Genomic DNA, 26563 nt, shown 5'->3' on the forward strand with positions numbered 1-26563 from the left:
AAACTCCCTACCTGTCTCTTTCCACCACGCTTCCCTGGTAACCATAAGTTCTCTATGAGCCTGTTTCTGTTTTGTAAATAGGTTCATTTGTATCATTTTTTTAGATTCTGCATAGAAGTGGTATCATATTTCACTTTCTCCTTCTAACTTAATTCACTCAGTTTCTGGGTCCATCCATGTTTGCTGCTGCAAGTGGCATTTCTTCATTCTTTTTAATGGCTGAGTATTATTCCATTGTGTTATATATACCACATCTTCTTTATCCAGTCCTCTGTCGTTGAACACTTAGGTTTTTTCCATATCTTGGCTGTTGTAAACAGTACAGAAATCGGGGTGCTTGTGTCCTTTCGGATTCTAATGCATGCCCAAGAGTAGGGTTGTAGGATCTTATGATAGCTCTATTTTTCGTTTTTTTAAGGAACCTCCATACTGTTCTCTACAGTGGCTATACCAGTTTACATTCCCACCAACCGTGTAGGAGAGTTCCCTTCTCTCCGCACTCTCTCTAGCATTTATTGTTTGTGAATTTTTTGATGATAGCCATTCTGACTGATGTGAGGTGATATCTCAATGTAGTTTTGATTTGCAGTTCTCTAATAATTAGTGATGTTGAACATCTTTTCATGTGCCTCATGGCCATCTGCATATCTTCTTTGGAGAAATGTCTATTTAGGTCTTATACCCTTTTTTGATTGAGTTGTTTTGATGATATTAAGCCCCATGAATTATTTGTAAATTTTGGAAACTAATCCCTTGTTGGTCATGTCATTTGCAAATATTTTCTCCAATTCTGTGGGTTGTCTTTTTGTTTTGTATGGTTTCCTTTGTTATGCAAAAGCTTTTACATTTAATTAGGTCCCATTTGTTCATTTTTGTTTTTATTTCCACTACTCTTGGGGGATGGACTGAAAAAGATATCACTGCGATTTATGTCAGAAAGTGCCTATGTGTTCCTGTAAGAGTTTTATAGTGTCTGGTCTCACATTTAGGTCTTTCATTCATTTTGTGCTTATTTTTGTGTATGTTAGAGAATGTTCTAATTTCATTTTTTTACATCTATTGAATAGCTCTCCATTTACATTTAAAATAATTATCAATATGTATGTTCTTATTACCATTTTCTCACTTGTTTTGGGTTTGTTTTTAATAGGCCTTTTTCCTTCCCTTCCTCTTCTGTTCTCTTTCCGTTTGATGACCATTTTTGTGTGTTTAGACTGCTTTTTCTTTTTTGTCTGTTTATCGTAGTTTTGGGATTTGTTGTTCCCATGAGGTTTTGATATAGCAGTCTAATATATGTGCAAGGTTGTTTTAAGTTTGCTGGTCTGTTTCCCACCTAGAAAAGTTCCCTTATCATTTGTTGCAAAGCTGGTCTGGTGGTGCTGGTTAGCTTTTGCTTGTCTGTAAAACATTTGATGTCTCTGTCACATCTGACTGAGAGCCTTGATGGGTACAGTATTCTTTTTTTTTTTTTAATTTATTTGGCTGCATCACATCTTAGTTGTGACATGTGGGGTCTAGATCCTTGACCAGGGATCGAACCTGGGTCCCTGCACTGGGATTGCAGAGTCTTAGCCACTGGACCACCAGGGAACTCCTAGCATATTCTTGGTTGTAGGTTTTTCCCTTTTATCACTTTAAATATGTCATACCACTCCCCTTGGGCCTGCAGAGTTTTGCTGAGAAATCAATCAGATGATAACCATATGGGAATTCACTTGTATGTTATTTATCATTTTTCCTTTGTTGCTTTTAATTTTTTTTTCCCTTTAATTACTATGTGTCTTGGCATGTTCTTCCTTGGGTTTATTCTGCCTGAGACTCTCTGAGCTTCCTGGACTTGGGTGACTGTTTCCTTTCCCATGTTAGGGATGTTTTTAGCTATTATCTCTTCAGATATTTTCTCAGGTTGATTCTCTCTCTATTCTCCTTCTGGGACCCCTATAATGCGAATGTTGATGCATTTAATGTTGTCCAGAGGTCTCTCAGACTGTCTTCATTTCTTTTTATTCTTATTTTTTCTTTTCCATGGCAGTGATTTCCACCATTCTGTCTTCCATGTCACTTATCTGTTCTTCTACTTCAGTTATTCAGCTGTAGATTCCTTCTAGTGTATTTTTCATTTCAGTTATTGTATTTATCTCTGTTTGTTCTTTAGTTCTTCTTGTTCAGTCACCAAGTCATGTCTAACTCTTTGGGACCCCATGGACTGCAGTCCTCCAGGTTTCCTTGTCCTTTACTACCAGTCTGTCTTCTTGTATCTACCTTTCAGAATATTCTGCTAGTTGCTTCATGTGTTTTGTCAGGGTTTTAAGTTACAATTAATGTGAAAAACAGAATATTTTTCTAACTTGTATGGAATTATTATTATTCTAACTTGTATGGAATCAGAAGTCTTTTATTGTAATTTAAATTTAGTATTGTAAAGCTTTCACATATACATTTAAGGTAAGACTAGGGAATATATTTAGTATATGTGGCTTATTGATGTGTTTTTCTGAGTAACTAATTATTAAATGTGATGATCAACATTCTAGTCTTATACCAAGAATAGATCATATTAGCCTAGTGTTGTCTTACTTCCATCTCCCCTTGTATTTTCAACCTTTGTGGGTCATTTTGGTCAGTCATTTTTACCAGTGAACTGTTCCTGTTTCTAAGAACCCTTAATCCTTCTCACTGTCAACTGAAAAGTTACCTTTTCAGTTCCTAGAATATAGGTTTCATGGATATTGCTCTGTTATTGTTTCTCAAAAGGGGTACTTAGAGCCCCTTTCCTGATGTATTTGCTGTTTTCCATATGTATCTCAATTTTGTTCCTTTACTCCACTGCTCTCCATTCTGTCATGATTGCCTTTCAAGTCTTTCCTTTTGCTTGAAACTGTTTGTTAATTAGCTGCAGATATAGCAGTTTTACTGTAGTAGTTAGGCATGTAGGGAGTGTACCACCATTTTGGAATCTTAGTTTCATTACTTTGCCAAGATCACAGAGCTGGTTATTTAAAGATATTTCTGTGCCTCAGTTGTCCCTGTGTGTAAGATAGGGGTAAGGATTTATCTCAGGGCTGATATAGAATTAATGTTTGTAAATTCCTTGCAGTGGTGTTTGTTCATAGAAACTACTTAGACATTAGCTGCTGTGGTGATTTCTCCATGTTTCATCACTTTAGAATTTTGCATTTTGATTACTTGTTCTTATCTTACCACTTCCTGTTAGATTGTAAATTCCTCAAAGTTAGAATCTGTTTTATTAATTTTTAGTTTTTTAATGGGTTTTGTAAAGTAGAAGGTGTTCAATATTATTACTGTTTCAAATCATAGGAAAATAGCAAAATTGTCAGTAAGATTGTTTGCAGCACCAATTTACTTACTATAAATGATAACCTAAAGTAATTTAATACTCTCTCTGTATTATATTTCAGGAATTCTAATGAATCATTGATTGACCAGCACCATTTTACCAGTTGGAATGAGTTATCAGAAATGGGCATAGTGGTTTTAGATCCAGCATGTAACAGATGGAGATTACTTCTTCAAGCCAACACCTTTTTTGACTGTGTAGGATCTTTGTCTCTTCATCTTTGAATTTCTTTTGTTGGTAAATAAAAGGAGTTCATGTAGTTTTTGCCCTAGCTTGAGTCACCATGAGTAGTAGTTTAGGAAAAGAAAAAGACTCTAAAGAGAAAGATCCCAAAGCACCATCAGCCAAGGAAAGAGAAAAAGAGGCAAAAGCCTCTGGAGGTTTTGGGAAAGAGAGCAAAGAAAAAGAACCTAAGACCAAAGGGAAAGATGCCAAAGATGGAAAGAAGGACTCCAGTGCTGCCCAGCCAGGGGTGGCTTTTTCGGTTGATAATACGATCAAACGGCCAAATCCAGCACCTGGGACTAGAAAAAAGTCTAGCAATGCAGAGGTGATTAAAGAGCTCAACAAATGCCGAGAAGAGAACTCAATGCGTTTGGACTTATCCAAGAGGTCTATACACATATTGCCATCATCAATCAAGGAGTTGACTCAATTAACAGAACTTTATTTATATAGCAACAAATTACAGTCCCTCCCAGCGGAAGTGGGCTGTCTAGTAAATCTCATGACACTGGCTCTAAGTGAAAATTCACTTACCAGTTTGCCTGACTCTCTCGATAACTTGAAGAAGCTGCGGATGCTTGATTTAAGGCATAATAAACTGAGAGAAATTCCTTCAGTGGTGTATAGGCTAGATTCTCTCACCACTCTTTACCTTCGCTTTAATCGTATAACTACTGTGGAAAAAGACATCAAAAACCTGTCAAAACTCAGCATGCTTAGCATTCGAGAGAACAAAATCAAACAACTACCTGCTGAAATTGGTAAGAGGCCTTGCATTACTTTTATTATTTATAGTATTTATTATGCTAAATAGTTTCGTTGAGTTCTTTTCCATATCAGAAAGTGTCTAATAACTTGCCTAAAAAAAAAAAAAAAAAACTAATTAGTTTCTAAGTTCTGTCTTTAGCTTGCTTTAATCGGTTTTATGATATTAATAGTACATGGTTTGAGATCATTTTATAGACCTAGAAAATGACTTAGAACGTAAATGCAATTGGGCCTTTTTCACACAAAACTAATCTACTTTCATTTTCATTGGGAAATAGTAAATTTGAAGCAGAAAAAAATTCTTGGCAAAGTTTTTAGTTGTTAACCATCTGCTTTTAAAGTATTTACAGATAGCATTATGTAAGACGCTTTAAGGCTATGTTTTCCCATTTTCTGACATTTTCCTTTTTACCTGAAAATGTTTGTTTAAATTCACATCTCTTTTCTACCTAATTTACCACAAAAGATTGGCATGTAAGAGTCTTGTGAATAAGCTGGGTGGTAAGCAAGTTGAAAAATTTTTTCATTTTGAAAATACTTACATGTTCATTAAAAACACTCTGAGGATGCAGAAAAGTACAGAGGCAGCTATAGTTAATGTCAACACTTAGTATTTTGATAGCTTTCATTCTTATTTTTACACCTAAAGCTATATGTACTAAAAAAAGGGGGAATGCTTTTAAAAGAATGGATAGATGGATAAAAAAATAGGAAATATACATGTGTAAACAAGTCAGTAAAAAGTTACTTGTTTGATATTTTTAATTAAAATTTTTTCAGCAACTTTTGGAATATAGTAAACTGTTGATTTACCAGATTTGAGAAATTGATAAAGGTATTATCTTTGTAGGCCCTTTTTATGAGAGTTCAAAAACTTGACATAAAAATTGATTATGTAACTTTTAAAGATAAGTTTCTTTTTTTGTGGGTGAAAGATTTATTCTGAATAAAACAGGTTAGTTAAATATATTGTTGCCTTAAGTGCTGGTCTTACGAGTGATAAAAGAAACTTTGTTTTTAGGCTGTGGAGCTTTGTAGAGATACAATACTCTGTGGGCATTTAAAAATTTTTTGTTTAGCTTTGAAAAAAATGTAATTTATATTTTAGGTATGGTGTTCTATTATATTTAGCTCTAGCCAGAAACTTAAAATCTTAATTTAATTTTGGTTTAATTAAATATATTTAGAAATCCATGATTGATTTTTCTCAAAGATTTATAAAGTGTGACACACTTATAAGATATTAAAATATTCCTGAAAATTTGAGTGGAAAGGCTCTTTTCCATGTTTTCAGATAGGAATGTGATTGTTGAATGACTTTTGATTCTGTACTTGATCAAAATTTGACCTGTTTATGTGATTCATTGTAGAATAGAATTATAAGTTTTTGGGGAATGTAATGCTGAATTTTTAGGTAGACATATAAAATGTTATTTGCTGTCTTTGTACTTAATGTTTTGTGCATGTTACACTTCAGTCTAAAATGTTGACTTTCATTCATATGAGAGTTTTTCATTAAGGACTTTCTGTAGAAATGTTATCAAATTACCTGGGAATTAAGAACATTCATTTCTTAAACAGGAAATTATTTTATTGGACTTTAAATTTACTTCACTTTGTTTTTAAGCATATGGATAAAATATTTTTACTATAAAGTAATGCATTTATTGGCAAATTTTATTTAATTAGGTTGATTTTTGTGGCTGCCTAATCTTTGGACCTTTATTTCTAAATTTGCAATTTTAAAAATAAACACTGAATTTGTTTTTTATGAGTACCCCCCCAACCATTAGTGACATTGAATTTTGTGTTCTTTTAATTTCTGTATTTCTATGAAAATAGTAACTTCATAAATGTCATTCATATTCCAGGCAAGGCATCAGATAGAAAGTAAATTACTTTAAAAAATAAAATAATATTTCTTATAAGGAATTAAAATTTATAAGGTTTACTTTAGATGCATGGATTTGGGACAAACCTTGCAGAAGTCTGCATTATGTATTTCCTTATGGGAATAAGAAAATAAAGGTCTAGTAAAAATAAAATAGTTGGAATAATATGAATAGCTGTTGTTTGAGCACAGTATGTTGTATAACATACACTGTTTTTTACATGTAACTTTGTTATCTCATTAAATTCTTATAGTAATCCAGTGAAATAAGTACTTTTCTCTATGCTGAGAAAGGAACTGAAAATTGAGTGAGATTAGATAATTTACTAAAGGTCATATGGTAAGAAGTTGGCAAAGTCACAGTTTGACTCTAGGTCTCACTGTACTGCTTCCAGTGTCTAGAAGTGGATGCCATCTGACTTTGCAACCTCATGGACTGTAGCACACCAGGCTTCTCTGTCCTTCACTATCTCCTGGAGTCATGTCCATTGAGTTGGTGATGCCATCCAACAACCTCATCCTCTGTTGTGCCCTTCTTCTCCTGCCCTCAGTCTTTCCCAGCATCAGGGTCTTTCCCAGTTGAGTCAGCTCTTCATGTCAGGTGGCCAAAGTATTGGAGCTTCAGCTTCAGCATCAGTCCTTCCGATGAATATTCAGGGTTGATTTCCTTTAGGATTAGCTGGTTTGATCCTCTTGCAGTCCAAGGGACTCAGGAATCTTCTCTAGCACCACAATTGGAAAGCATTAGTTCTTCAGTGCTTAGCCTTCTTTATGGTCCAGTGCTCACATCCATACATGACTGTGGAAAAATCATACCATTGATTATATGGATATTTGTCAGCAAAGTGATGTCTCTGCTTTTAGGGTGCTGTCTAGCTTTGTCATAGCTTTTCTGCCAAGGAGCAAGCATCTTTTAATTTTGTGGCTGCAGTCACCATCTGCAGTGATTTTGTAGCCCAAGAAAATAAAATCTGTCACTGCTTTCCACTTTTCCCCCTTCTATTTGCCGTGAAGTGTTGGAACCAGATGACATGATCTCAGTTTTTTGAATGTTGAGTTTTAAGGCAGCCTTTTCACTACTCTTCCACTTTCAAGAGGCTCTTTGGTAACTCTTTGCTTTCTGCCATGAGAGTGGTATCATCTGCATATCTGAGGTTGTTGATATTTCTCCTGGCAGTCTTGATTTTAGCTTGGGATACATCCAGCCCAGCATTTCCCATAATGTACTCTGCATATAAGTTAAATAAGCAGGGTGACAATATACAGCCTTGACACACTCCTTTTCCAGTCCATAGTTCCATCTCTGGTTCTGTTGCTTCTTGACCTTCATATAGGTTTCTCAGGAGACATATATGGTGGTCTGGTATTCACATGTCTTTAAGAATTTTTTATAGTTGTGATCCACACACTGAAAGCTTTAGTCTGTGAAGCAGAAGTGGATGTTTTTCTGGAATTCCTTGCTTTTTCTATGATCCAACAGATGCTGGTAATTTGATCTCTGGTTCCTGTACCTTTTCTAAATCCAGCTTGTACATCTGGCAGTTCTCAGTTCATGTACTGCAGAAGCTTAGCTTGAAGGATTTTGAGCATAATCTTACTAGCATGTGAAATGAGTGCAATTGTATGGTGGTTTGAACATTCTTTGGCATTGCCCTTCTTTTCGATTGGAATGAAAACTGACCTTCTCCAATCCTGTGGCCACTGCTGTTTTCCAAATTTGCTGACATGTTGACAGATTAATAGCTTAATTCAGATATAATTCACATGCCGTATGATTAATGCATTTGAAGAATACAATTTAGTGGTTTTTTAGCATGTTCACAAAGTTGTTCACTATCACAAACAATTACAGGACATTTTCATTACTCCAGAGAGAAACTCTGTACTCTTTGGCAATCACCCCACCCCAGCCCCATTTTCTTCCAACCCCTTAGACCTGTTCAAGCATTAATCTACTTTCTGTTTCTGTAGATTTGCCTATTGTGGTGTGTGCATGCTAAGTCGCTTCAGTCATGTCCGACTCTTTGTGATCCTGTGGACTGTAGCCTACCAGGCTCCTCTGTCCATGGAATTCTCCAGTTCTAATAATTGGAATAATAAAATATATAGTCTTTGGTGAGTGGTTTCTTTCACTTAGCAAAATGTTTTCAAAATTCATCCAGATTGTAGCATCTATCAATATATTGTTCCTTTTTATTGCTGAATAATATTCCATTGTATATTATACCACATTTTATTTATCTACTTATCAGTTGTTGAACATTTGGGTTGCTTTCACCTTTTGACTGTTAGGAATAAAATTACTATGAACATTTGTGTGTAAGTTTTTGTGTAGACATTTGTTTTCATTTCTCTTGGGTGTATACCTAGAAGAGGAATTACTGAGTCATATAGTAACTCTATGTTTAATCTTTTGAGGAACTACTAGACTATTTTCTTAAGTTACTGCACCATCTTACATTTCCATCAGCGGTGTATGAGGGTTCCAATTCCTCTACATCCTCAACACTTGTGTTAGCTATTTTAATGTAGCCATTCCATGAGTGTGAAGTGGTATCTCATATGTTTTTTATTTATAGTTCTGTGATTATTGATTTGTTTTTAATTTTTGAAAGCTATCTTTTGTTTTAAAGGAAAGACAGAAATAACTTTTCTATGATGCAGATCTTGCTTTTCTGATTTTTAAATTATAGCACCCCCCCCCACCCTCCTGCAAATCCTGAGCTCTTTTAAGAATGCTTATTAAAAAGACTCATGCACCAAGATCAAATGAAATGGAATTTGACATTTTGAAAAGTTCGACATCTTTAATGTAATTTGACTTATTGTTGAAGATCATAACAAGAGAATGTACACTTCATTATGTTCATTATATATACTAATTACCATTTGTTAAACTTGCATTTTTAGAAGTTTAGCTCTACATTATTTATATATATATATATATATATACACACACACACACATGGTACTTATTCTTTGTTGTTTTTATGAGTATAAAACCTTGATTCATGCTATCTGGTTTGTTCAGCAGTATATTTGATAAGTATGAGAAATTTGAAATTTGTGAAACATAGCGTAGTAGTATTTAGTTTAGCATATTTGAAATTTAGCAGCTCTGTTGTGTTTATAAGGAAATTATATTAAAAACTGAATACCTGTTTAAGTATTAATGACATCTTTATTAATGCCATGTGATTTGATACCAATGATGCATATTCACGTGGGTGAACATTGGCATAAAACAGTGAAAGGATACTGAAAGACATATGAAGATCATAATATATTAGAGAATAGTCAGGAAAACTCTTCATTTGGTGATACTGAATTTATTTTTTTCCTTTTGTATGATAAGGTGTGGACAGATAAAGTAAATGTACTATCTTTTTGTGTTAAATAGATAGATGGAAACCTTAGGCATTGCTTTCTCTTTTAGACCAGTATATCATTCTTCCTGCCCACATCTCCTTTCACCATTTTTAATCTTGAAAAAGACTCCTCACTGAACACCAGGACACTCAAGAAGTCATATTTTCAGAGGGAAAACAATAAATAACCACTCTCTTACCCCATCCTCTTCCCTGCCTGGTTCCTTTGAGTTTCATGTTAGAGATGTGCTTTTGTAAAATTTTTTTTTTGCTTCAGTAAATTAGAGTAAAGGTTATCAGGTTTTCATTTTGAATAATCTGTCACTTTAGTTCAGGTAATTCTGAACAATGAAGTTTTAAAGGGTTTTATTCTTCTAGAAAGGAAATGATTACTCTTTGAAACCAGAAATAAACTCCATCTTTGTTTCTTACTAGTAATACTATAGGACTTCCCCCATGGCTCAGTGGGTAAAGAATCTGCCTGCAATGCAGGAGACCTGGGTTGGATCCCTTGGTCGGGAATATCCCTTGGAGAAAGAAATGGCAACCCATTCCAGTATTCTTGTCTGAAAAATCCCTTTGATAGAGGAGCCTGGTGGGCCACAGTCCAGAGGGTCACAGAGAGTTGGACGTGACTAAGCACGCACTAGACATTCATTCAATATTTCTAGAACTTTTCCTTCAGTGAATTAAAAGACTAGTTTTAAAATTTCTTCTCTTTAAAGTTTCCTCCTATTCATTATTCTTTATAAAATAGCTAAGTTAGAGGGAATCTTTTTAAAAAAAAATATTCATCCTATATTTTCTGTTCAGTGAAGTGCTAGATCATTTATATTGTACACAATTTTGAGTGGGTAAATTGTCTTAGAGAATGATCTGCTATGTTATACATGCTTTTTGAGAACCCAGATCATTTTTACCCATTTAAAAAACTCTCACAGCATTCAGATATATGAGAAATTAGAAATAGCAATTTTTTAACCCATATGACTCATTAACACTTATTGAAAACAAAATCAGTTTTCTACTGTTTATACTACAGTACTGCAGTTATATTTTATGTCAAGTAATATATAATAAATGTATATATGTGTATAATCAATATATAAAAAAATACTAAGAATCAGTTTTTTTAAATATCGAAGAGACCTTAGAGATTTTAATTCCCTATTATGTAATTTTCTGTAAATTTTTTTAGATAATAAATGGTAGGCTTTCAATAAATGTTGAAGGGCTTCCTTGGTGGCTCAGATGGTAGAGTCTACCTGCAGTGCAGGAGACTCAGTTTCGATCCCTGGGTCGGGAAGATACCCTGAAGAAGGGAATGGTTATCCCCTCCAGTATTCTTGCCTGGAGAATTCCATGGACAGAGGTCCCTGGCAGGCTACAGTCCATTGGGTTGCAAAGAGTTGGACATGACCGAGTGACCAATACTTTCAATAAATGTGGCTTGAAGTGAATTTAATGAAGCCCAACACTATTACCCAATTTTTAATATTAACTCAAATTGTAACCCTTAGTTCCTAAAATTCTTGAAATTCTCTCAGGACTGTCAGGGGTGCTGCAGTTGCTTTCATGGTCCAGGTAACATTATTTAATGATCTCATTTGACTGTTTTGTACAAGTGCTAATGAGTAACTTAGTTTGGCAGGCAAGAGAAATCAGGAAAGGGAATTCATAGTTGTTAATAAATAACTTTTTTTCACTGGAAATCAGCAAGAAACCTTACAGACCTAGAAATGAACTGTTAATTTAGTTGCTGCTGCTGCTAAGTCACGTCAGTCATGTCTGACTCTGTGCAGCCCCATAGACGGCAGCCCACCAGGCTCCTCCGTCCCTGGGATTCTCCAGGCAAGAATACTGGAGTGGGTTGCCATTTCCTTCTCCAGTGCATGAAAGTGAAAAGTGAAAGTGAAGTTGCTCAGTCGGGTCCAACTCTTCGCGACCCCATGGACTGTAGCCTACCAGGCTCCGCTGTCCATGGGATTTCCCAGGCAAGAGTACTGGAGTGGGGTGCCATTGTCAAATTGTCCGGTGTTTCACTAAAACAACAGAAACCTGGAAAAGTTGTTATTATTGCTAAAGGAGGAGATAACAGAGGGGAAAAACAGCATTTGAACCATCTTGGAAAGATCTGACTGAACCAGAGGATACATTTGACTTCCCACTCTGCTGTGGTGTAGGGAAGAGGGCAGTCTTTGTGCTCTAATGATAGCATGCTAGCCATTAAAGAATACACACAGTGTTGTCTATGTTGCTTAGTTACAGAAGCACTTGCTTAGAAGAATTACTAAAGTTTTCTTTAGAGTGAAAGGGAGAATTAGGCCTATAATACAAATTTATACAAATAAAATAATGTGTATTCTGATATAAGTCCCTAAATCTGTTCAAGCTTGTGTAATAAAAATTTCCAGCCCTTGTTAATTGTGTTGTTTTGCATATGTATTTTAGTAAGATTTGATTTGGTTTTTATTGCTCTGAATGTTTGAAAAATGACCCTATAAGTTCAGGAACAAGAGTTAATTTAAAAATGTAAATGTCCTTTAGTTCAGTTCAGTCGCTCAGTCGTGTCCTTAATATGAGTCAAATGATAATATAGGGTAAGCCACAACTTATGAAATAAACCTAAATTATTTATTTCCTAATATTTGAGTGCCTGTTAGATACATTTTAATAGGGTCTTTTTGTATGTTGCTAGATTTAATTTACTAAATCTTGAAGATTTTTGCATCTGTACTCCTCATGGATATTATCTGTAATTTCCTTTTTTCCCTTTCTCATTTTTGTAATGGTTTGCTATCAGGGCAACTCTGGCTTCATACTGTGGAATGAGTTGGGAGGAGTTCCTCTTTTATGTTCTGGAGGAGTTTGTGTAGAATTAGTATTATGTTTTCAAATGATTCAGATGGTAAATAATCCAACTGCAATGCAGGAGACCCAGGTTTGATCCCTGGGTTGGAAAGATCCCCTGGAGAAGGAAATGGCTACCCACTCCAGTATTCTTGCCTGGAGAATCCCATGGACAGAGGAGCCTGGCAGGCTGTAGTCCATGGAGTTGCAAAGAGGCAGACATTACTGAGCGACAAACTTTTACTCCTTTAAAATGTTTAGAAGAATTTAAGAGTCTTGTAATCTGGGATGGTTTTCTTTGTAGAAAGGTTTTAAATGGCAAGTTAATGGAAAGTTATTTGGGTTTTTTGTTTCTTCTTAGTTGAATTTTGGTAGTTTTAAATCTGTCAGAGCATTTGTCTTTTGATTTGTTAAATTTTTTGGCATTAAAGTTTTTGAATTAAAGTTCATTTAGTTCCTTATTATACTTTTGAAATTTGGAATATGTATTATTATGTCTCTCATTCATTCCTGATATTGCTTTTATTGGTATTTAAAAAAAAAAAACCTGCTTTTGATGTCTTTATTTTTTCTATTATATTCCCTTTTTTTGTTGTTGTTGTTTTCTATGCATAATTAATAGAGTTTTGCCAAGAAAATGCACTGGTCATAGCAAACACCCTCTTTCAACAACACGAGAGAAGACTCTACACATGGACATCACCAGATGGTCAACACCGAAATCAGATTGATTATGTTCTTTGCAGCCAAAGATGGAGAAGCTCTATACAGTCAACAAAAACAAGACTGGGAGCTGACTGTGGCTCAGATTATGAACTCCTTATTACCAAATTCAGACTTAAATTGAAGAAAGTAGGGAAAATCACTAGACCATTCAGGTATGACCTAAATCAAATCCCTTATGATTATACAGTGGAAGTGAGAAATAGATTTAAGGGCCTAGATCTGATAGAGTGCTTGATGAACTATGGAATGAGGTTCGTGACATTGTACAGGAGACAGGGATCAAGACCATTTCCATGGAAAAGAAATGAAGAAAAGCAAAATGGCTGTCTGGGGAGGCCTTACAAATAGCTGTGAAAAGAAGAGAAGAGAAAAGCAAAGGAGAAAAGGAAAAATATAAACATCTGAATGCAGAGTTCCAAAGAATAGCAAGAAGAGAGAAGAAAGACTTCCTCAGTGATCAATGCAAAGAAATAGAGGAAAACAATAGAATGGGAAAGACTAGAGATCTCTTCAAGAAAATTAGAGATACCAAGGGAACATTTCATGCAAAGCTGAGCTCGATAAAGGACAGAAATGGTATGGACCTATCAGAAGCAGAAGATATTAAGAAGAGGTGGCAAGAATACACAGAAGAACTGTACAAAAAAGATCTTCACAACCCAGATAATCACAATGATGTGATCACTCACCTAGAGCCAGACGTCCTGGAATGTGAAGTCAAGTGGGCCTTAGAAAGCATCACTACGAACAAAGCTAGAGGAGGTGATGGAATTCCAGTGGAGCTATTTCAAATCCTGAAATATAATGCTGTTAAAGTGCTGCACTCAATATGCCAGCAAATTTGGAAAACCCAGCAGTGGCCACAGGACTGGAAAAGGTCAATTTTCATTCCAATCCCAAAGAAAGGCAATGCCAAAGAATGCTCAAACTACTGCACAATTGCACTCATCTCACATGCTAGTAAAGTAATGCTCAAAATTCTCCAAGCCAGGCTTCAGCAATACGTGAACCGTGAACTTCCTGATGTTTAAGCTGGTTTTGGAAAAGGCAGGTGAACCAGAGATCAAATTGCCAACGTCCGCTGGATCATGGAAAAAGCAAAGAGTTCCAGAAAAACATCTATTTCTGCTTTATTGACTATGCCAAAGCCTTTGACTGTGTGGATCACAATAAACTGTGGAAAATTCTGAAAGAGATGGGAATTCCAGACCACCTGATCTGCCTCTTGAGAAATCTGTATGTAGGTCAGGAAGCAACAGTTAGAACTGGACATGGAACAACAGACTGGTTCCAGATAGGAAAAGGAGTTCGTCAAGGCTGTATATTGTCACCCTGTTTATTTAACTTTTATGCAGAGTACGTCATGAGAAATGCTGGACTGGAAGAAGCACAGGCTGGAATCAAGATTGGCGGGAGAAATATCAATAAGCTCAGATATGCAGATGACACCACCCTTATGGCAGAAAGTGAAGAGGAACTCAAAAGCCTCTTGATGAAAGTGAAAGAGGAGAGTGAAAAAGTTGGCTTAAAGCTCAACATTCAGAAAACTAAGATCATGGCATCTGGTCCCATCACTTCATGGGAAATAGATGGGGAAACAGTGGAAACAGTATCAGACTGTATTTTTGGGGGGCTCCAAAATCACTGCAGATGGAGACTGCAGCCATGCAATTAAAAGACGCTTACTCCTTGGAAGGAAAGTTATGACCAACCTAGATAGCATATTCAAAAGCAGAGACATTACTTTGCCAACAAAGGTCCATCTAGTCAAGGCTGTGGTTTTTCCTGTGGTCATGTATGGATGTGAGAGTTGGACAGTGAAGAAAGCTGAGCGCCAAAGAATTGATGCTTTTGAACTGTGGTGTTGGAGAAGACTCTTGAGAGAGTCCCCTGGACTGCAAGGAGATCCAACCAGTCCATTCTGAAGGAGATCAGCCCATCATTCTTTGGAGGGAATGATGCTGAAGCTGAAACTGAAGCTGAAACTCCAGTACTTTGGCCACCTCATGGGAAGAGCTGACTCATTGGAAAAGACTCTGAAGCTGGGAGGGATTGGGGGCAGGAGGAGAAGGGGATGCCAGAGGATGAGATGGCTGGATGGCATCACTGACTCAATGGACGTGAGTCTGAGTGAACTCTGGGTGTTTGCGATGGACAGGGAGGCCTAGCATGCTGCGATTCATGGGGTCGCAAAGAGTTGGACACGACTGAGCGACTGAACTGAACTGACGCTTAATTATCTTGTTTCCTATTACTGTAGGTTTCATATGTCCTTTCTCTTAAATTGTTTGATTTCATTCCTTTCTTCCTTTCATTGTGTAAGTGTTGATAGCTGTGAACCTCCCCCCCAAGTGCTATTTTAGCAGCATCACATAAATTTTGATGCGTTGTATTTTCCTTATTATTTAATTCTAAATATTTTCCAAATCACCTTTTGTTTATAAATTGTAGCTTTCGTTGGTAGATCTTCCCTGAAGCAATTATTACTATATTCTCTAAACTCCAGGAGTTGATGTTGGACAGGGAGGCCTGGCGTGCTGCTGCGGTTCATGGGGTCACAAAGAGTCGGACACGAGTGAGCAACTGAACTGAATGATTTTTAAAAATTTCCCTTGTTTCTTTTGTATTTATTAGTTGAAATTCTTCTATAAGGAAGAGCTGTCCTTTCTCCCCCATTTATTTATTCAGTTAATTATATCAGTCTGGACTCATTTATTCTGTGGGTTTCAATCCAAGATTATTCTTTACCGTTTTGTTGCTCAAATTATTCCAGCTTTGCTTACTGTGAACTCTATGTTAGTTGGTTCCTGTGCCTTTTGATGTGTCATCATCTTTTTTTATCTTTTAAAGAGACTAAAAATGCCCCCAAATTTTGATATTTGCTCATGTATTTATTCCTTCTAGTGCTTTCCATTCTTTGAGTAGATCTGAATCTCTCTTTGGTATTTGCTTTTTGCCCAAAGAGCTTCTTTTAATGCATATTGTAGCCCAGGTCTCCTCTGATTGAATTTTTTATGCTTTCTATAGGTCTGAAAGCCTTTATTTTGTTTTCATTTTTAATGGTGGTTTTTCCTGTTACAAAATCCTAGTTTGGCATCTTTTCTTGTTTATTCATTATTTTTAAAATAGCTCTCCTTTCCCTATGTTTTTGTTTGTTTTTTTCTTGGCTTGCCTAGTTTCTGACAAGAGTTTTGCTGTTATATTTGTGTGTTTGTAAAGTATTTTCTTCTCTGTATAGTTTTAATATTTTTCTTTATTTCTGGTTTCCAACAATTTGTATATGGGCTTTACCATATGTAATTTGAGAATTACTTGTCTTATTTCATTCATACTGCTTTTGCCATCTCTCTTAATAGGTCTCCTAGTGGGAGATAGCCCTCCCGTTCATTCTACTATTGATTTTGTATAGACCCTCATATTATTTCATATGAGCTAGTTACAGTAGTTTCCTAATAGACTATGCTTCCTAAGCTATCCATCCTTTCAAATCTATGAGTAAATAGTCATTTTAGAATAGCATTCTGATTATCATGCATTATTCAGAAGCTTTAAATTTTGTTTTATTATTTGATCAAAAAGATTCAGATTCCTTAGTTTGGTATTGAAGGTTCCAGGTGTCCTCTCTCATCTTGCCTTGTATCTTCCCTTGGTCTTGAAGATCCAAAAGAAAGACTCTTTAATGTTGAAATTTAATAAACGGGACCCTCTGTAGCCTTCCTCAAATCACATGTAGTCTCCTACTAATTTTTAATTTCATGAAAACAAGCATTTAGTGTACTGTAGTGTCTTTGTGTCTTTAGTGTCTAGTTTTATGTCTGGAAAAGAGAATGTGCACATAAGAATCTTGTCTGATTGACTGACTTAATGCTCTTGTAGTAATAGTTTATGAGCCTAAAACACAACAGAAAATAGTGTATTCACATGTTTGTATAATAATGTTTCTTTGTTACTGGTTAAACCCCACAAATTTCATTTTCTCAATAATGGTCAGGAATTTCTTATTTAAGCATTTTAATTATCAATACTTGCAGTCTCGAGAAGGGAGGGAAAACCTTTTTCCTCCAAAAATTGCCTGTCTGTTTGATGAATATTTTAACTGTCTGAATTCTGGAAATGAGGGGCAATGTGTCCCACTGCTTTTTGCATCTGGCATACTACTACTGGAGAAGAGTGGAGAAATAGCTCCAGAAAGAATGAAGAGGCTGAGCCAAAGTGAAAACAAAACCCAGTTGTGTATGTGGCTGGTGATGGAAGTAAAGTCTGATGCTGTAAAGAACAATATTGCATAGGAGTCTGGACTGTTAGGCCATGCTGCTGCTGCTGCTAAGTCGCTTCAGTCGTGTCCGACTTTGTGCGACCCCAGAGACGGCAGCCCACCAGGCTCCCCCGTCCCTGGGATTCTCCAGGCAAGGACACTGGAGTGGGTTGCCATTTCCTTCTCCATGCATGAATGAATCACAGTAAATTGGAAGTGGTCAAACAGGAGATGGCAAGAGTGAACACTGACATTTTAGGAATTAGTGAACTAAAATTGACTGGAATGGGCAAATTTAATTCAGATCATTATGTGTACTACTGTGGGCAAGAATCCCTTAGAAGAAGTGGAGTAGCCTTCATAGTCAGCAAGAGTCGTAAATGTAGTACTTGGGTACAGTCTCAAAGACAACAGAATGATCTCTGTTTGTTTCCAAGGCAAATCATTAAATATCATAGCAATCCAAGTCTATGCTCCAACCACTATGCTGAAGAAGGTGATACATGGGGTCTCAAGGAGTCGGACACGACTGAGCGACTGATCTGATCTGATCTGATGAAGACCTTCAAGACCTTCTAGAACTAAAACCTAAAAAAAAAAAAAAAAAATGTCCTTTTCATCACTGGGGACTGGAATGCAAAAGTAGGAAGTCAAGAAGTCAAGAGATACCTGGAGTAACAGGCAAGTTTGGCTTTGGAGTACAAAATGAAGCAGGGCAAAGGCTAACAGAGTTTTGCCAAGAGAATGCACTGGTCATAGCAAACACCCTTTACCATCAACACAAGAGATGACTCTACACATGGACATCACCAGATGGTCAATACCAAAATCAGATGGATTATATTCTTTGCTGCTGAAGATGGAGAAGCTCCATACAGACAGCACAAAAAAAGACCACAAGCAGACTGTGGCTCAGATCATTAACTCCTTGCAAAAAACAGGCTTAAATTGAAGAAAGTAAGGAAAACCACCAGGCCATTCAGGTATGATGTAAATCAAATCCCTTATGATTATACAGTGGCAGTGACAAATAGATTCAAGGGATTAGATTTGATAGAGTGCCTGAAGAACTATGGACAGAGGTTTGTGACATAGTACAGGACACAGTGATCAAAACCATCCCCAAGAAGAGGAAATGCCAAAAGGCAAAATGGCTGTCTGAGGAGGCCTTACAAATAGCTGAGAAAGGAAGAGAAGCAAAAGGCAAGTGAAGAGGAAAGATGTACCCATCTGAATGCAGAGTTCCAAAGAACAGCAAGGAGAGAAAAGAAAGCCTTCTTAAGTGAACAGTGCAAAGAAATAGAGGAAAACAAAAGAATGGGAAAGTCTAGAGATCTCATCAAGAAAATCAGAGATACTAAGGGAACATTTCATGCAAAGATGGGCACAATAAAGGATAAAAACAGTACAATGGCACCCCACTCCAGTACTCTTGCCTGGAAAATCCCATGGACAGAGGAGCTTGGTAGGCTGCAGTCCATGGGGTCGCTAAGAGTTGGACACGACTGAGCAACTTCACTTTCACTCTTCACTTTCACGCATTGGAGAAGGAAATGGCAACCCACTCCAGTGTTCTTGCCTGGAGAATCCCAGGGACGGGGGAGCCTGATGGACTGCCTTCTATGGGGTCGCACAGAGTCGGACACAACTGAAGCGACTTAGCAGCAGCAGCAGCAGCATGGACCTAACAGAAGCAGAAGATATTAAGAGGTGGCAAGAATACACAGAAGAACTATACAAAAAAGATCTTCATGACGCCAGTAACCACGATGGTGTGATCACTCATCCTAAAGCCAGAAATCCTGGAGTGTGAAGTCAAGTGAGCCTTAGAAAGTATCACTATGAACAAAGCTAGTGGAGGTGATGGAATTCCAGTGGAGCTATGTGAAGTCCTAAAAGATGATGCTGTTAAAATGCTGCAATCAATATGCCAGCAAATTTGGAAAACTCAGCAGTGGCCACAAGACTGGAAAAGATCGGTTTTCATTCCAATCCCAAAGAAAGGCAATACCAAAGAACGTTCAAACTACTGCACAATTGCACTCATCTCACACAGTATAATGCTCAAAATTCTCTATGCTAGGCTTCAACAGTGGGTGAACTGAGAGCTTATAGATGTTCAAGCTGGGTTTAGAAAAGGCAGAGGAATCGGAGATCAAATTACCAACATCTCCTGGATCATAGGAAAAGCAAAAGAATTCCAGAAAAACATCTACTTCTGCTTCATTGACTACACTAAAGCCTTTGACTATGTGGATCACAACAAACTGTGGAAAATTCTAAAAGAGATGGGAACACCAGACCACCTGACCTGCTTTCTGAGTAATCTGTATGCAGATCAAGAAGCAACAGTTAGAACTGGACATGGAACAACACACTGGTTTCAAATTGGGAAGGGAGTACATCAATACTGTATATTGTCACCCTGCTGATTTAACTTACATGCAGAGTACATCATGTGAATGCAAGGCTGGTTGAAGCACAAGCTGTAATCAAGATTGCTGGGAGAAATATCAGTAACCTCAGATATGCAGAAGACACCACCCTTATGGCAGAAAATGAAGAGGAACTAAAGAGGCTCTTGATGAAAGTGAAAGAGGAAAGTGAAAAAGTTGGCTTAAAACTCAGCATTCAGAAAAGTAAGATCATGGCATCTGGTCCCACCACTTCATGGCAAATAGATGGGGAAACAATGGAAACAGTGACAGACTTTATATTTTGCGGCTCCAAAGTCACTGCAGATGGTGACTGCAGCCATGAAATTAAAAGACGCTTGCTCCTTGAAAGAAAAGTTATGACCAACCTAGACAGCATATTAAAAAGCAGAGAGATTACTTTCCCAACAAAGGTCTGTATTTTCAAAGCTATGGTTTTTCCACTAGTCATGTATAGATGTGAGAGTTGGATGGTGTAGAAAGCTGAGCACCTAAGAATTGATGGTTTTGAACTATGGTGTTGGAGAAGACTCTTGAGAGTCCCTTGGACTGCAAGGAGATCAAACCAGTCCATCCTAAAGAAAAACAACCGTGAATATTCATTGGAAGGATAATACTGAAGCTGAAGCTATAGTACTCTGGCCACCCGATGCAAAGAACTGACTCATTGGAAAAGACCTTGATCCTGGGAAAGACTGAAGGCAGCAGGAGAAGGGGACAACAGAGGATGAGATGGTTGGATGGCATCACAGACTCGATGGACATGAGTTTGAGCAAGCTCCAGGAGTTGGTGATGGACAGGGAAGCCTGGAGCGCTTTAGTCCATGGAGTCCTAAAGAGTCGGATACGACTGAACTGAGTCAGAGCTATGGTTTTGCCAGTAGTCATGTATGGATGTGCGAGTTGGACCATAAAGAAGGCTGAGTACCGAAGAATCGATGCTTTCAAATTGTGATGCTGGAGAAGATTTTTGAGAGTCCCTTGGAATGCAAGAAGTTCAACCTGTCAATCCTAAAGGAAATCAACCCTGAATATTCATTGGAAGGACTGATGCTGACATGAAGCTCCAATATTTTGGCCATCTGATGTGAAGAGCCAACTCATTGGTAAAAACCCTGATGCTGGGAAAGATCGAGGACAGGAGCAGAAGGGGTGAGAGAGGATGAGATGGTTGAATTGCATCATAGACGCAATGGACAGTTTGAACAAACTCTGGGAGATAGTGAAGGACAGGGAAGCCTGCATGCTCTAGTCCATGGGGTCATGAAGAGTCGGACACAACTGAACAACAGCAACAGAAACAGATTTACAGTTCTTCACTAAGCTATCATATTGGTATACATAGTTAGAAGTTATTATTTTTCACTACTGTATAATATTCCATAGTGTGAATATACCACAGTTTTATTTATTCTGTTGTTTTTGGCTGGACAATACCAAATACTTGTGCAAACTTCATTTATTACTGTTGGAATGCAAATGAGTATAGCCACTTTGGAAGACAGTGGCAGTTTCTTGCAAAGCTGAACACAGTCTTACCATAAAACCTATCAGTCATGCTTCTCTTTACCCAAATGAGTTAAACTTGCTGCTAAGTCACTGGCGTGTCTGACTCTATGCGACCCCATAGATGGCAGCCCACCAGGCTCCGCCATCCCTGGGATTCTCCAGGCAAGAATACTGAAGTGGGTTGCCATTGCCTTGTCCAACGCATGAAAGTGAAAAGTGAAAGTGAAGTTGCTCAGTCGTGCCCGACTCTTAGTGACCCCATGGACTGCAGCCTACCAGGCTCCTCCGTCCATGGGATTTTCCAGGCAAGAGTACTGGAGTGGGTTGCCATTGCCTTCTCTTATGTCCATGCAAAAAACTGTACAGAAAATATTTTTAGTTGTTCTATTCATAATTGCTAAAAATTCTATTCATAATTGCTAAAAGTTGCTAAAATATTCCTTACAATGGAATATTGTTCCGTGGTAAAAAAGAAACGCATATTTCTAAATGAAAGAAAAGCTGTGTATCGTATGATTCTAACTATACAATATTCTGGAAAAGGCAAAAGTAAAAGATCAGTAGTTGCCAGGGGCCCTAGTACAGGAGACTCAGATCAATGAGTAGTGAAACACTGAAGATTTTTAGATCAGTAAAACTTACATATGATACTGTAATCATGGGTACTGGCTATTACACATTTACCAAAATCTTCAGAACTGGAAAACACAAATAGTGGATGGATGTCAGTGTAAAATATGGACTTTTAGTTAATGATAATGTATAAATGTTGGTTCATCAACTGTAATGCACAATGTTGGATGTTAGTAATAGTGGAAATTATGGGGAGGGTGGTATATAAGAACTCTGTACTTAATTTGCAGTTTTTCTGTAAACCTGAAATTGCTCCAACAAACAAAGAAAACCCTACTCTTAATACCCACACCACTATTTTCTTAGTCAAAGTTGAAGTTGCTACCTTAGCCCACAAGACTCTAAATAAATCTGACTCCTGGCTACTTCATCTATCACTTTCTTCATTACTCATTATTCCAGCAACATTGGCTTTCTGTTGTGTTTTGAACTGCTTTCTTGCCTCAGAGTCTTTGTATTTGCTGTTCACTCAGCTTCCCCCAGATGTTTCCATTGTTTCTTTCCTCTTCCATTATTTAGCTGTGTATATTAAAATGCTACTCCATTGGGGTTATTTTCCTTTTCTGCTTACTATCAATACCTCTGATCTCTGCTTCCCACCATCAGACTCTTTGACCTTGCTTTTTTTTCTTTTATAGCTTTTATACATCCTCAGTTCAGTTCAGTCATTCAGTCGTGTCCGACTCTTTGCAACCCCATGATCCACAGCACGCCAGGCCTCCCTGTTCATCACCAATTCCCGGAGTCCACCGAAACCCATGTCCATTGGGTCGGTGATGCCATCCAACCATCTCACCCTCTGTCGTCCCCTTCTCCTCCTGCCCTCAATCTTTCCCAGCATCAGGGTTTTTCCAGTGAGTCAGCTCTTCGCATCAGGTGGCCAAAGTATTGGAGTTTCAGCTTCAACATCAGTCCTTCCAAAGAACACCCAGGACTGATCTCCTTTAGGATGGACTGGTTGGATCTCCTTGCAGCCCAAGGGACTCTCAAGAGTCTTCTCCAACACCACAGGTTCAAAAGCATCAATTCTTTGGTGCTCAGCCTTCTTCACAGTCCAACTCTCACATCTATACATGACCACTGGAAAAACCATAGCCTTGACTAGATGGACCTTTGTGGACAAAGTAATGTCTCTGCTTTTTAATATGCTGTCTAGGTTGGTCATAACTTCCAAGGAGTAATTTAATTTTACTTTTAATTTCATGGCTGCAGTCACCATCTGCAGTGATTTTGGAGTCCCCCAAAAATAAAGTCAGCCACTGTTTCTACTGTTTCCCCATCTATTTGCCATGAGGAGATGGGACCAGATGCCATGATCTTAGTTTTCTGAATGTTGAGCTTTAAGCCAACTTTTTCACTCGCCACTTTCAGTTTCATCAAGAGGCTTTTGAGGTCCTCTTCACTTTCTGCCATAAGGGTGGTGTCATCTGCATATCTGAGCTTATTGATATTTCTCCCGCCAATCTTGATTCCAGCTTGGGCTTCCTCCAGCCCAACGTTTCTCATGATGCACTCTACATATAAGTTAAATAAGTGGGGTGACAATATACAGCCTTGATGTACTCCTTTTCCTGTTTGGAACCAGTCTGTTGTTCCATATCCAGTTCTAACTGTTGCTTCCTGACCTACATACAGGCTTCTCAAGAGGCAGGTCAGGTGGTCTGGTGTTCCCATCTCTTTCAGAATTTTCCACAGTTTGTTGTGATCCACAGTCAAAGGCTTTGGCATAGTCAATAAAGCAGAAATAGATGTTTTTCTGGAACTCTCTTGCTCTTTTGATGATCCAGCGGATGTTGGCAATTTGATCTCTGGTTCCTCTCCCTTTTCTAAAACCAGCTTGAACATTTGGAAGTTCACGGTTCACGTATTGCTGAAGCCTAGCCTGGAGAATTTTGAGCATTACTTGACTAGTGTGTGAGATGAGTGCAATTGTGTGGTAGTTTGAGCGTTCTTTGGCATTGCGTTTCTTTGGGATTGGAATGAAAATTGACCTTTTCCAGTCCTGTGGCCACTGCTGAGTTTTCCAAATTTGCTGACATATAGAGTGCAGCACTTTTACAGCATCATCTTTTGGGATTTGAAATAGCTCCACTGGAATCCCATCACCTCCACTAGCTTTGTTTGTAGTGATGCTTCCTAAGGCCCACTTGACTTCACATTCCAGGATGTCTGGCTCTAGCTGAGTGTTAGTGATCACACTATTGTGATTATCTGGGTCATGAAGATCTTTTTTGTACAGTTCTTCAGTGTATTCTTGCCACCTCTTCTTAGTATCTTCTGCTTCTGTTAGGTCCCTACCATTTCTGCCCTTTATTGAGCCCATCTTTGCATGAAATATTCCCTTGGTATCTCTGATGTTTTTGAAGAGATCTCTAGTCTTTCACATTCTGTTGTTCTCCTCTGTTTCTTTGCATTGATTGCTGAGGAAAGCTTTCTTATCTCTCCTTGCTATTCTTTGGAACTCTGCATTCAAATGGGTATATCTTTCCTTTTCTCCTTACAGCCTCACCTTGGTTATATACTGTTTATTTTTCCTTATTAAAATACAAGTTCGCTGAGGGCAGCAAACTTTTTTCTTGCCTTCTCCCTCTTTTTCCCTATCGTGTCTTCAGTCCCTAGAATAGTGTCTAGCACACAGTAGGTGCTTAATAAACATGTGTAGGGTGGATCAATGAAGTCTATGTTCTCTCTGTAGGAAGTTAAACTTAAAAAGTTTGCTTAGTAAGTATGGAATGTGAGTCATAAAATGTTTCATATTAATGGCTGGTGTCATCAATATGATCACATGGTGCATTCATTTTCACTAAAAGGTACATCTGCTCCACAGCCAGGAAACTTCTCTTTATGGTTTGAAAACTGCTCTTCATGTACAGTGTAGGAGAGACTGCTTATGTTTATGTCTTGAATCTGTCCCCCCCTTTCCTCTTTAGGTTAAAAGATGTACAAAAACATCAAAAAATCAAAATACAAATATATGAAGTAGAAAAGAAAAACCACTCTTAAACCTAGCCAGAGACAAGTCACTGTTAAGATATTGATTATTGTTCTTTAGAACCATCTGAAATGAACTTATGTTTTTAAAGTAATATTTGGATCATATATAGTGAAATAAATGTTTAGAAGTACTAGATAATTGGACAAAGTATAGAAATAATAAATAGTGTGAAAGTATTTTATGAACTCGTTCAATATTTAATATCCTGTCTTTTCTGAATGGTAACACAAAGTCTTATCCTGGCACAGTATTGACTAGTGCAGAGTTTATCATATATTCAGAATTGTCAGATGTTTCTGACTATTTGGATATGAAGAAAAAAAAGCTTGAGCAGTTATGAGCATTGCTCTAAAGAAGAGAGATCTAAACTTCTTTTTTCCCCGCACTAAAAATGTTTTGTACATTTAATAGGACATTTTGGATTAGTTTTGAAAATATTTTAGATTTTCCTGGAAGCTATCTTTTATTAATTATAAACGCCTCTGAAGTTTTTTAGATCTTTTTCATTGGACTGAAGAAAATTCAGTTCCTAAGAGAAAATGTTTTTTATGTCTTAAAATATATGCATGGGTTTTGGGGAAAATCTAAAAATCAGTTTCAAATTCCGCAATATGTATAATTTACTCATGAGTTTATTGTAGTTCAAGGACTGACAGATCAAACTTAAAAATCAGGTTATTTTTGTGTGCTGATACTGTTAAAAAATTAAATCACATTTCCTGAGTTTTAAGCATTTTCAAAACCATAATTAATAGATTGTGAGAAAGAAAGATTAGTAGATGACACTCTCCTTAATGTATCAGTGTTAACATGATTTCCTGATGTTGTAGAATGTTGTATTGTTAGAGGATGATTTTCTGGAGAGCATATAGGCTCAAAATAATTCAGTTATATAGATGGTGATTTACATAAATCAAAAAGGATTTAACTTAATTTGAATCAAAGTAATTATATTCTGCATTTTTAAAACACTTATTTTTTAGTTTAATGTTAGATAGTAATATGTAAGTTCCTGTCCTAAGATACTGGTAATTCATCTGTTTCTGTGTTCATGGGTATCAAACTGGTGTCCTGAATACTGTAAAAAAAAAAAAAAGTCCACAGATACGTTTGATAACACAGTGTTTTGTTCTATTTTAACCTAAAAATTAGTTGTTAGTATTTGAACATTAGATTTTATATGAAAATATAAATTTCTAGGTTTTTTTTGAAAAGTGTGAGGATTGGACAGTATTTGAGCTTTCTCATCCCAACATTGCAGTGATAACCTGGGGCAGTTTTGGCAATGTTAAACAACAAAGGACATTTGTTAATGTCTAGATGATTGTCATGACTTGGTGGGGAGGTGCTCTTGGCATCTTTTGGCTAAAAAGACCAGGCATGCTGCTTATGCACAGAACACCTTTCTACAGCAAAGAATTATCTGGTCTAAAATATTTCAGTATTGAGTTTGAGGAGTCCTGTAATATAGCAGTAATTGAGCTGAGTTGAATCATATCAGTTTCATATAGGCTATAGTTAGCCATAGTCTCCTCTCAACTTGCTTTATT

General features: G+C 37.2%; 1 protein-coding gene across 5 annotated transcripts in view; it reads left to right on the forward strand.

Annotated features, from left to right (window-relative positions):
* The window catches only part of SHOC2 (SHOC2 leucine rich repeat scaffold protein), an 87550-nt gene that overhangs the window by 28587 nt on the left and 32400 nt on the right, over positions 1–26563 (forward strand). For 4 of the 5 annotated variants that reach the window (XM_086378982.1, XM_086378983.1, XM_086378981.1 and 1 more), the window contains exon 2: positions 3420–4344. The exons of the other annotated variant lie outside the window; for it this stretch is intronic. In XM_086378982.1, coding sequence (XP_086235108.1) covers positions 3642–4344 — 703 coding nt within the window. In that variant the 5' untranslated portion in view covers positions 3420–3641. The remainder of the gene's footprint in view (positions 1–3419; positions 4345–26563) is intronic. 5 annotated transcript variants of the gene reach the window in all.

Source organism: Bos grunniens, chromosome 26 (genome assembly GCF_055505025.1).
Source record: "Bos grunniens cultivar Pamir isolate PY7600 chromosome 26, Bosgru_T2T1.0, whole genome shotgun sequence".
NCBI lineage: Eukaryota > Metazoa > Chordata > Mammalia > Artiodactyla > Bovidae > Bos > Bos grunniens.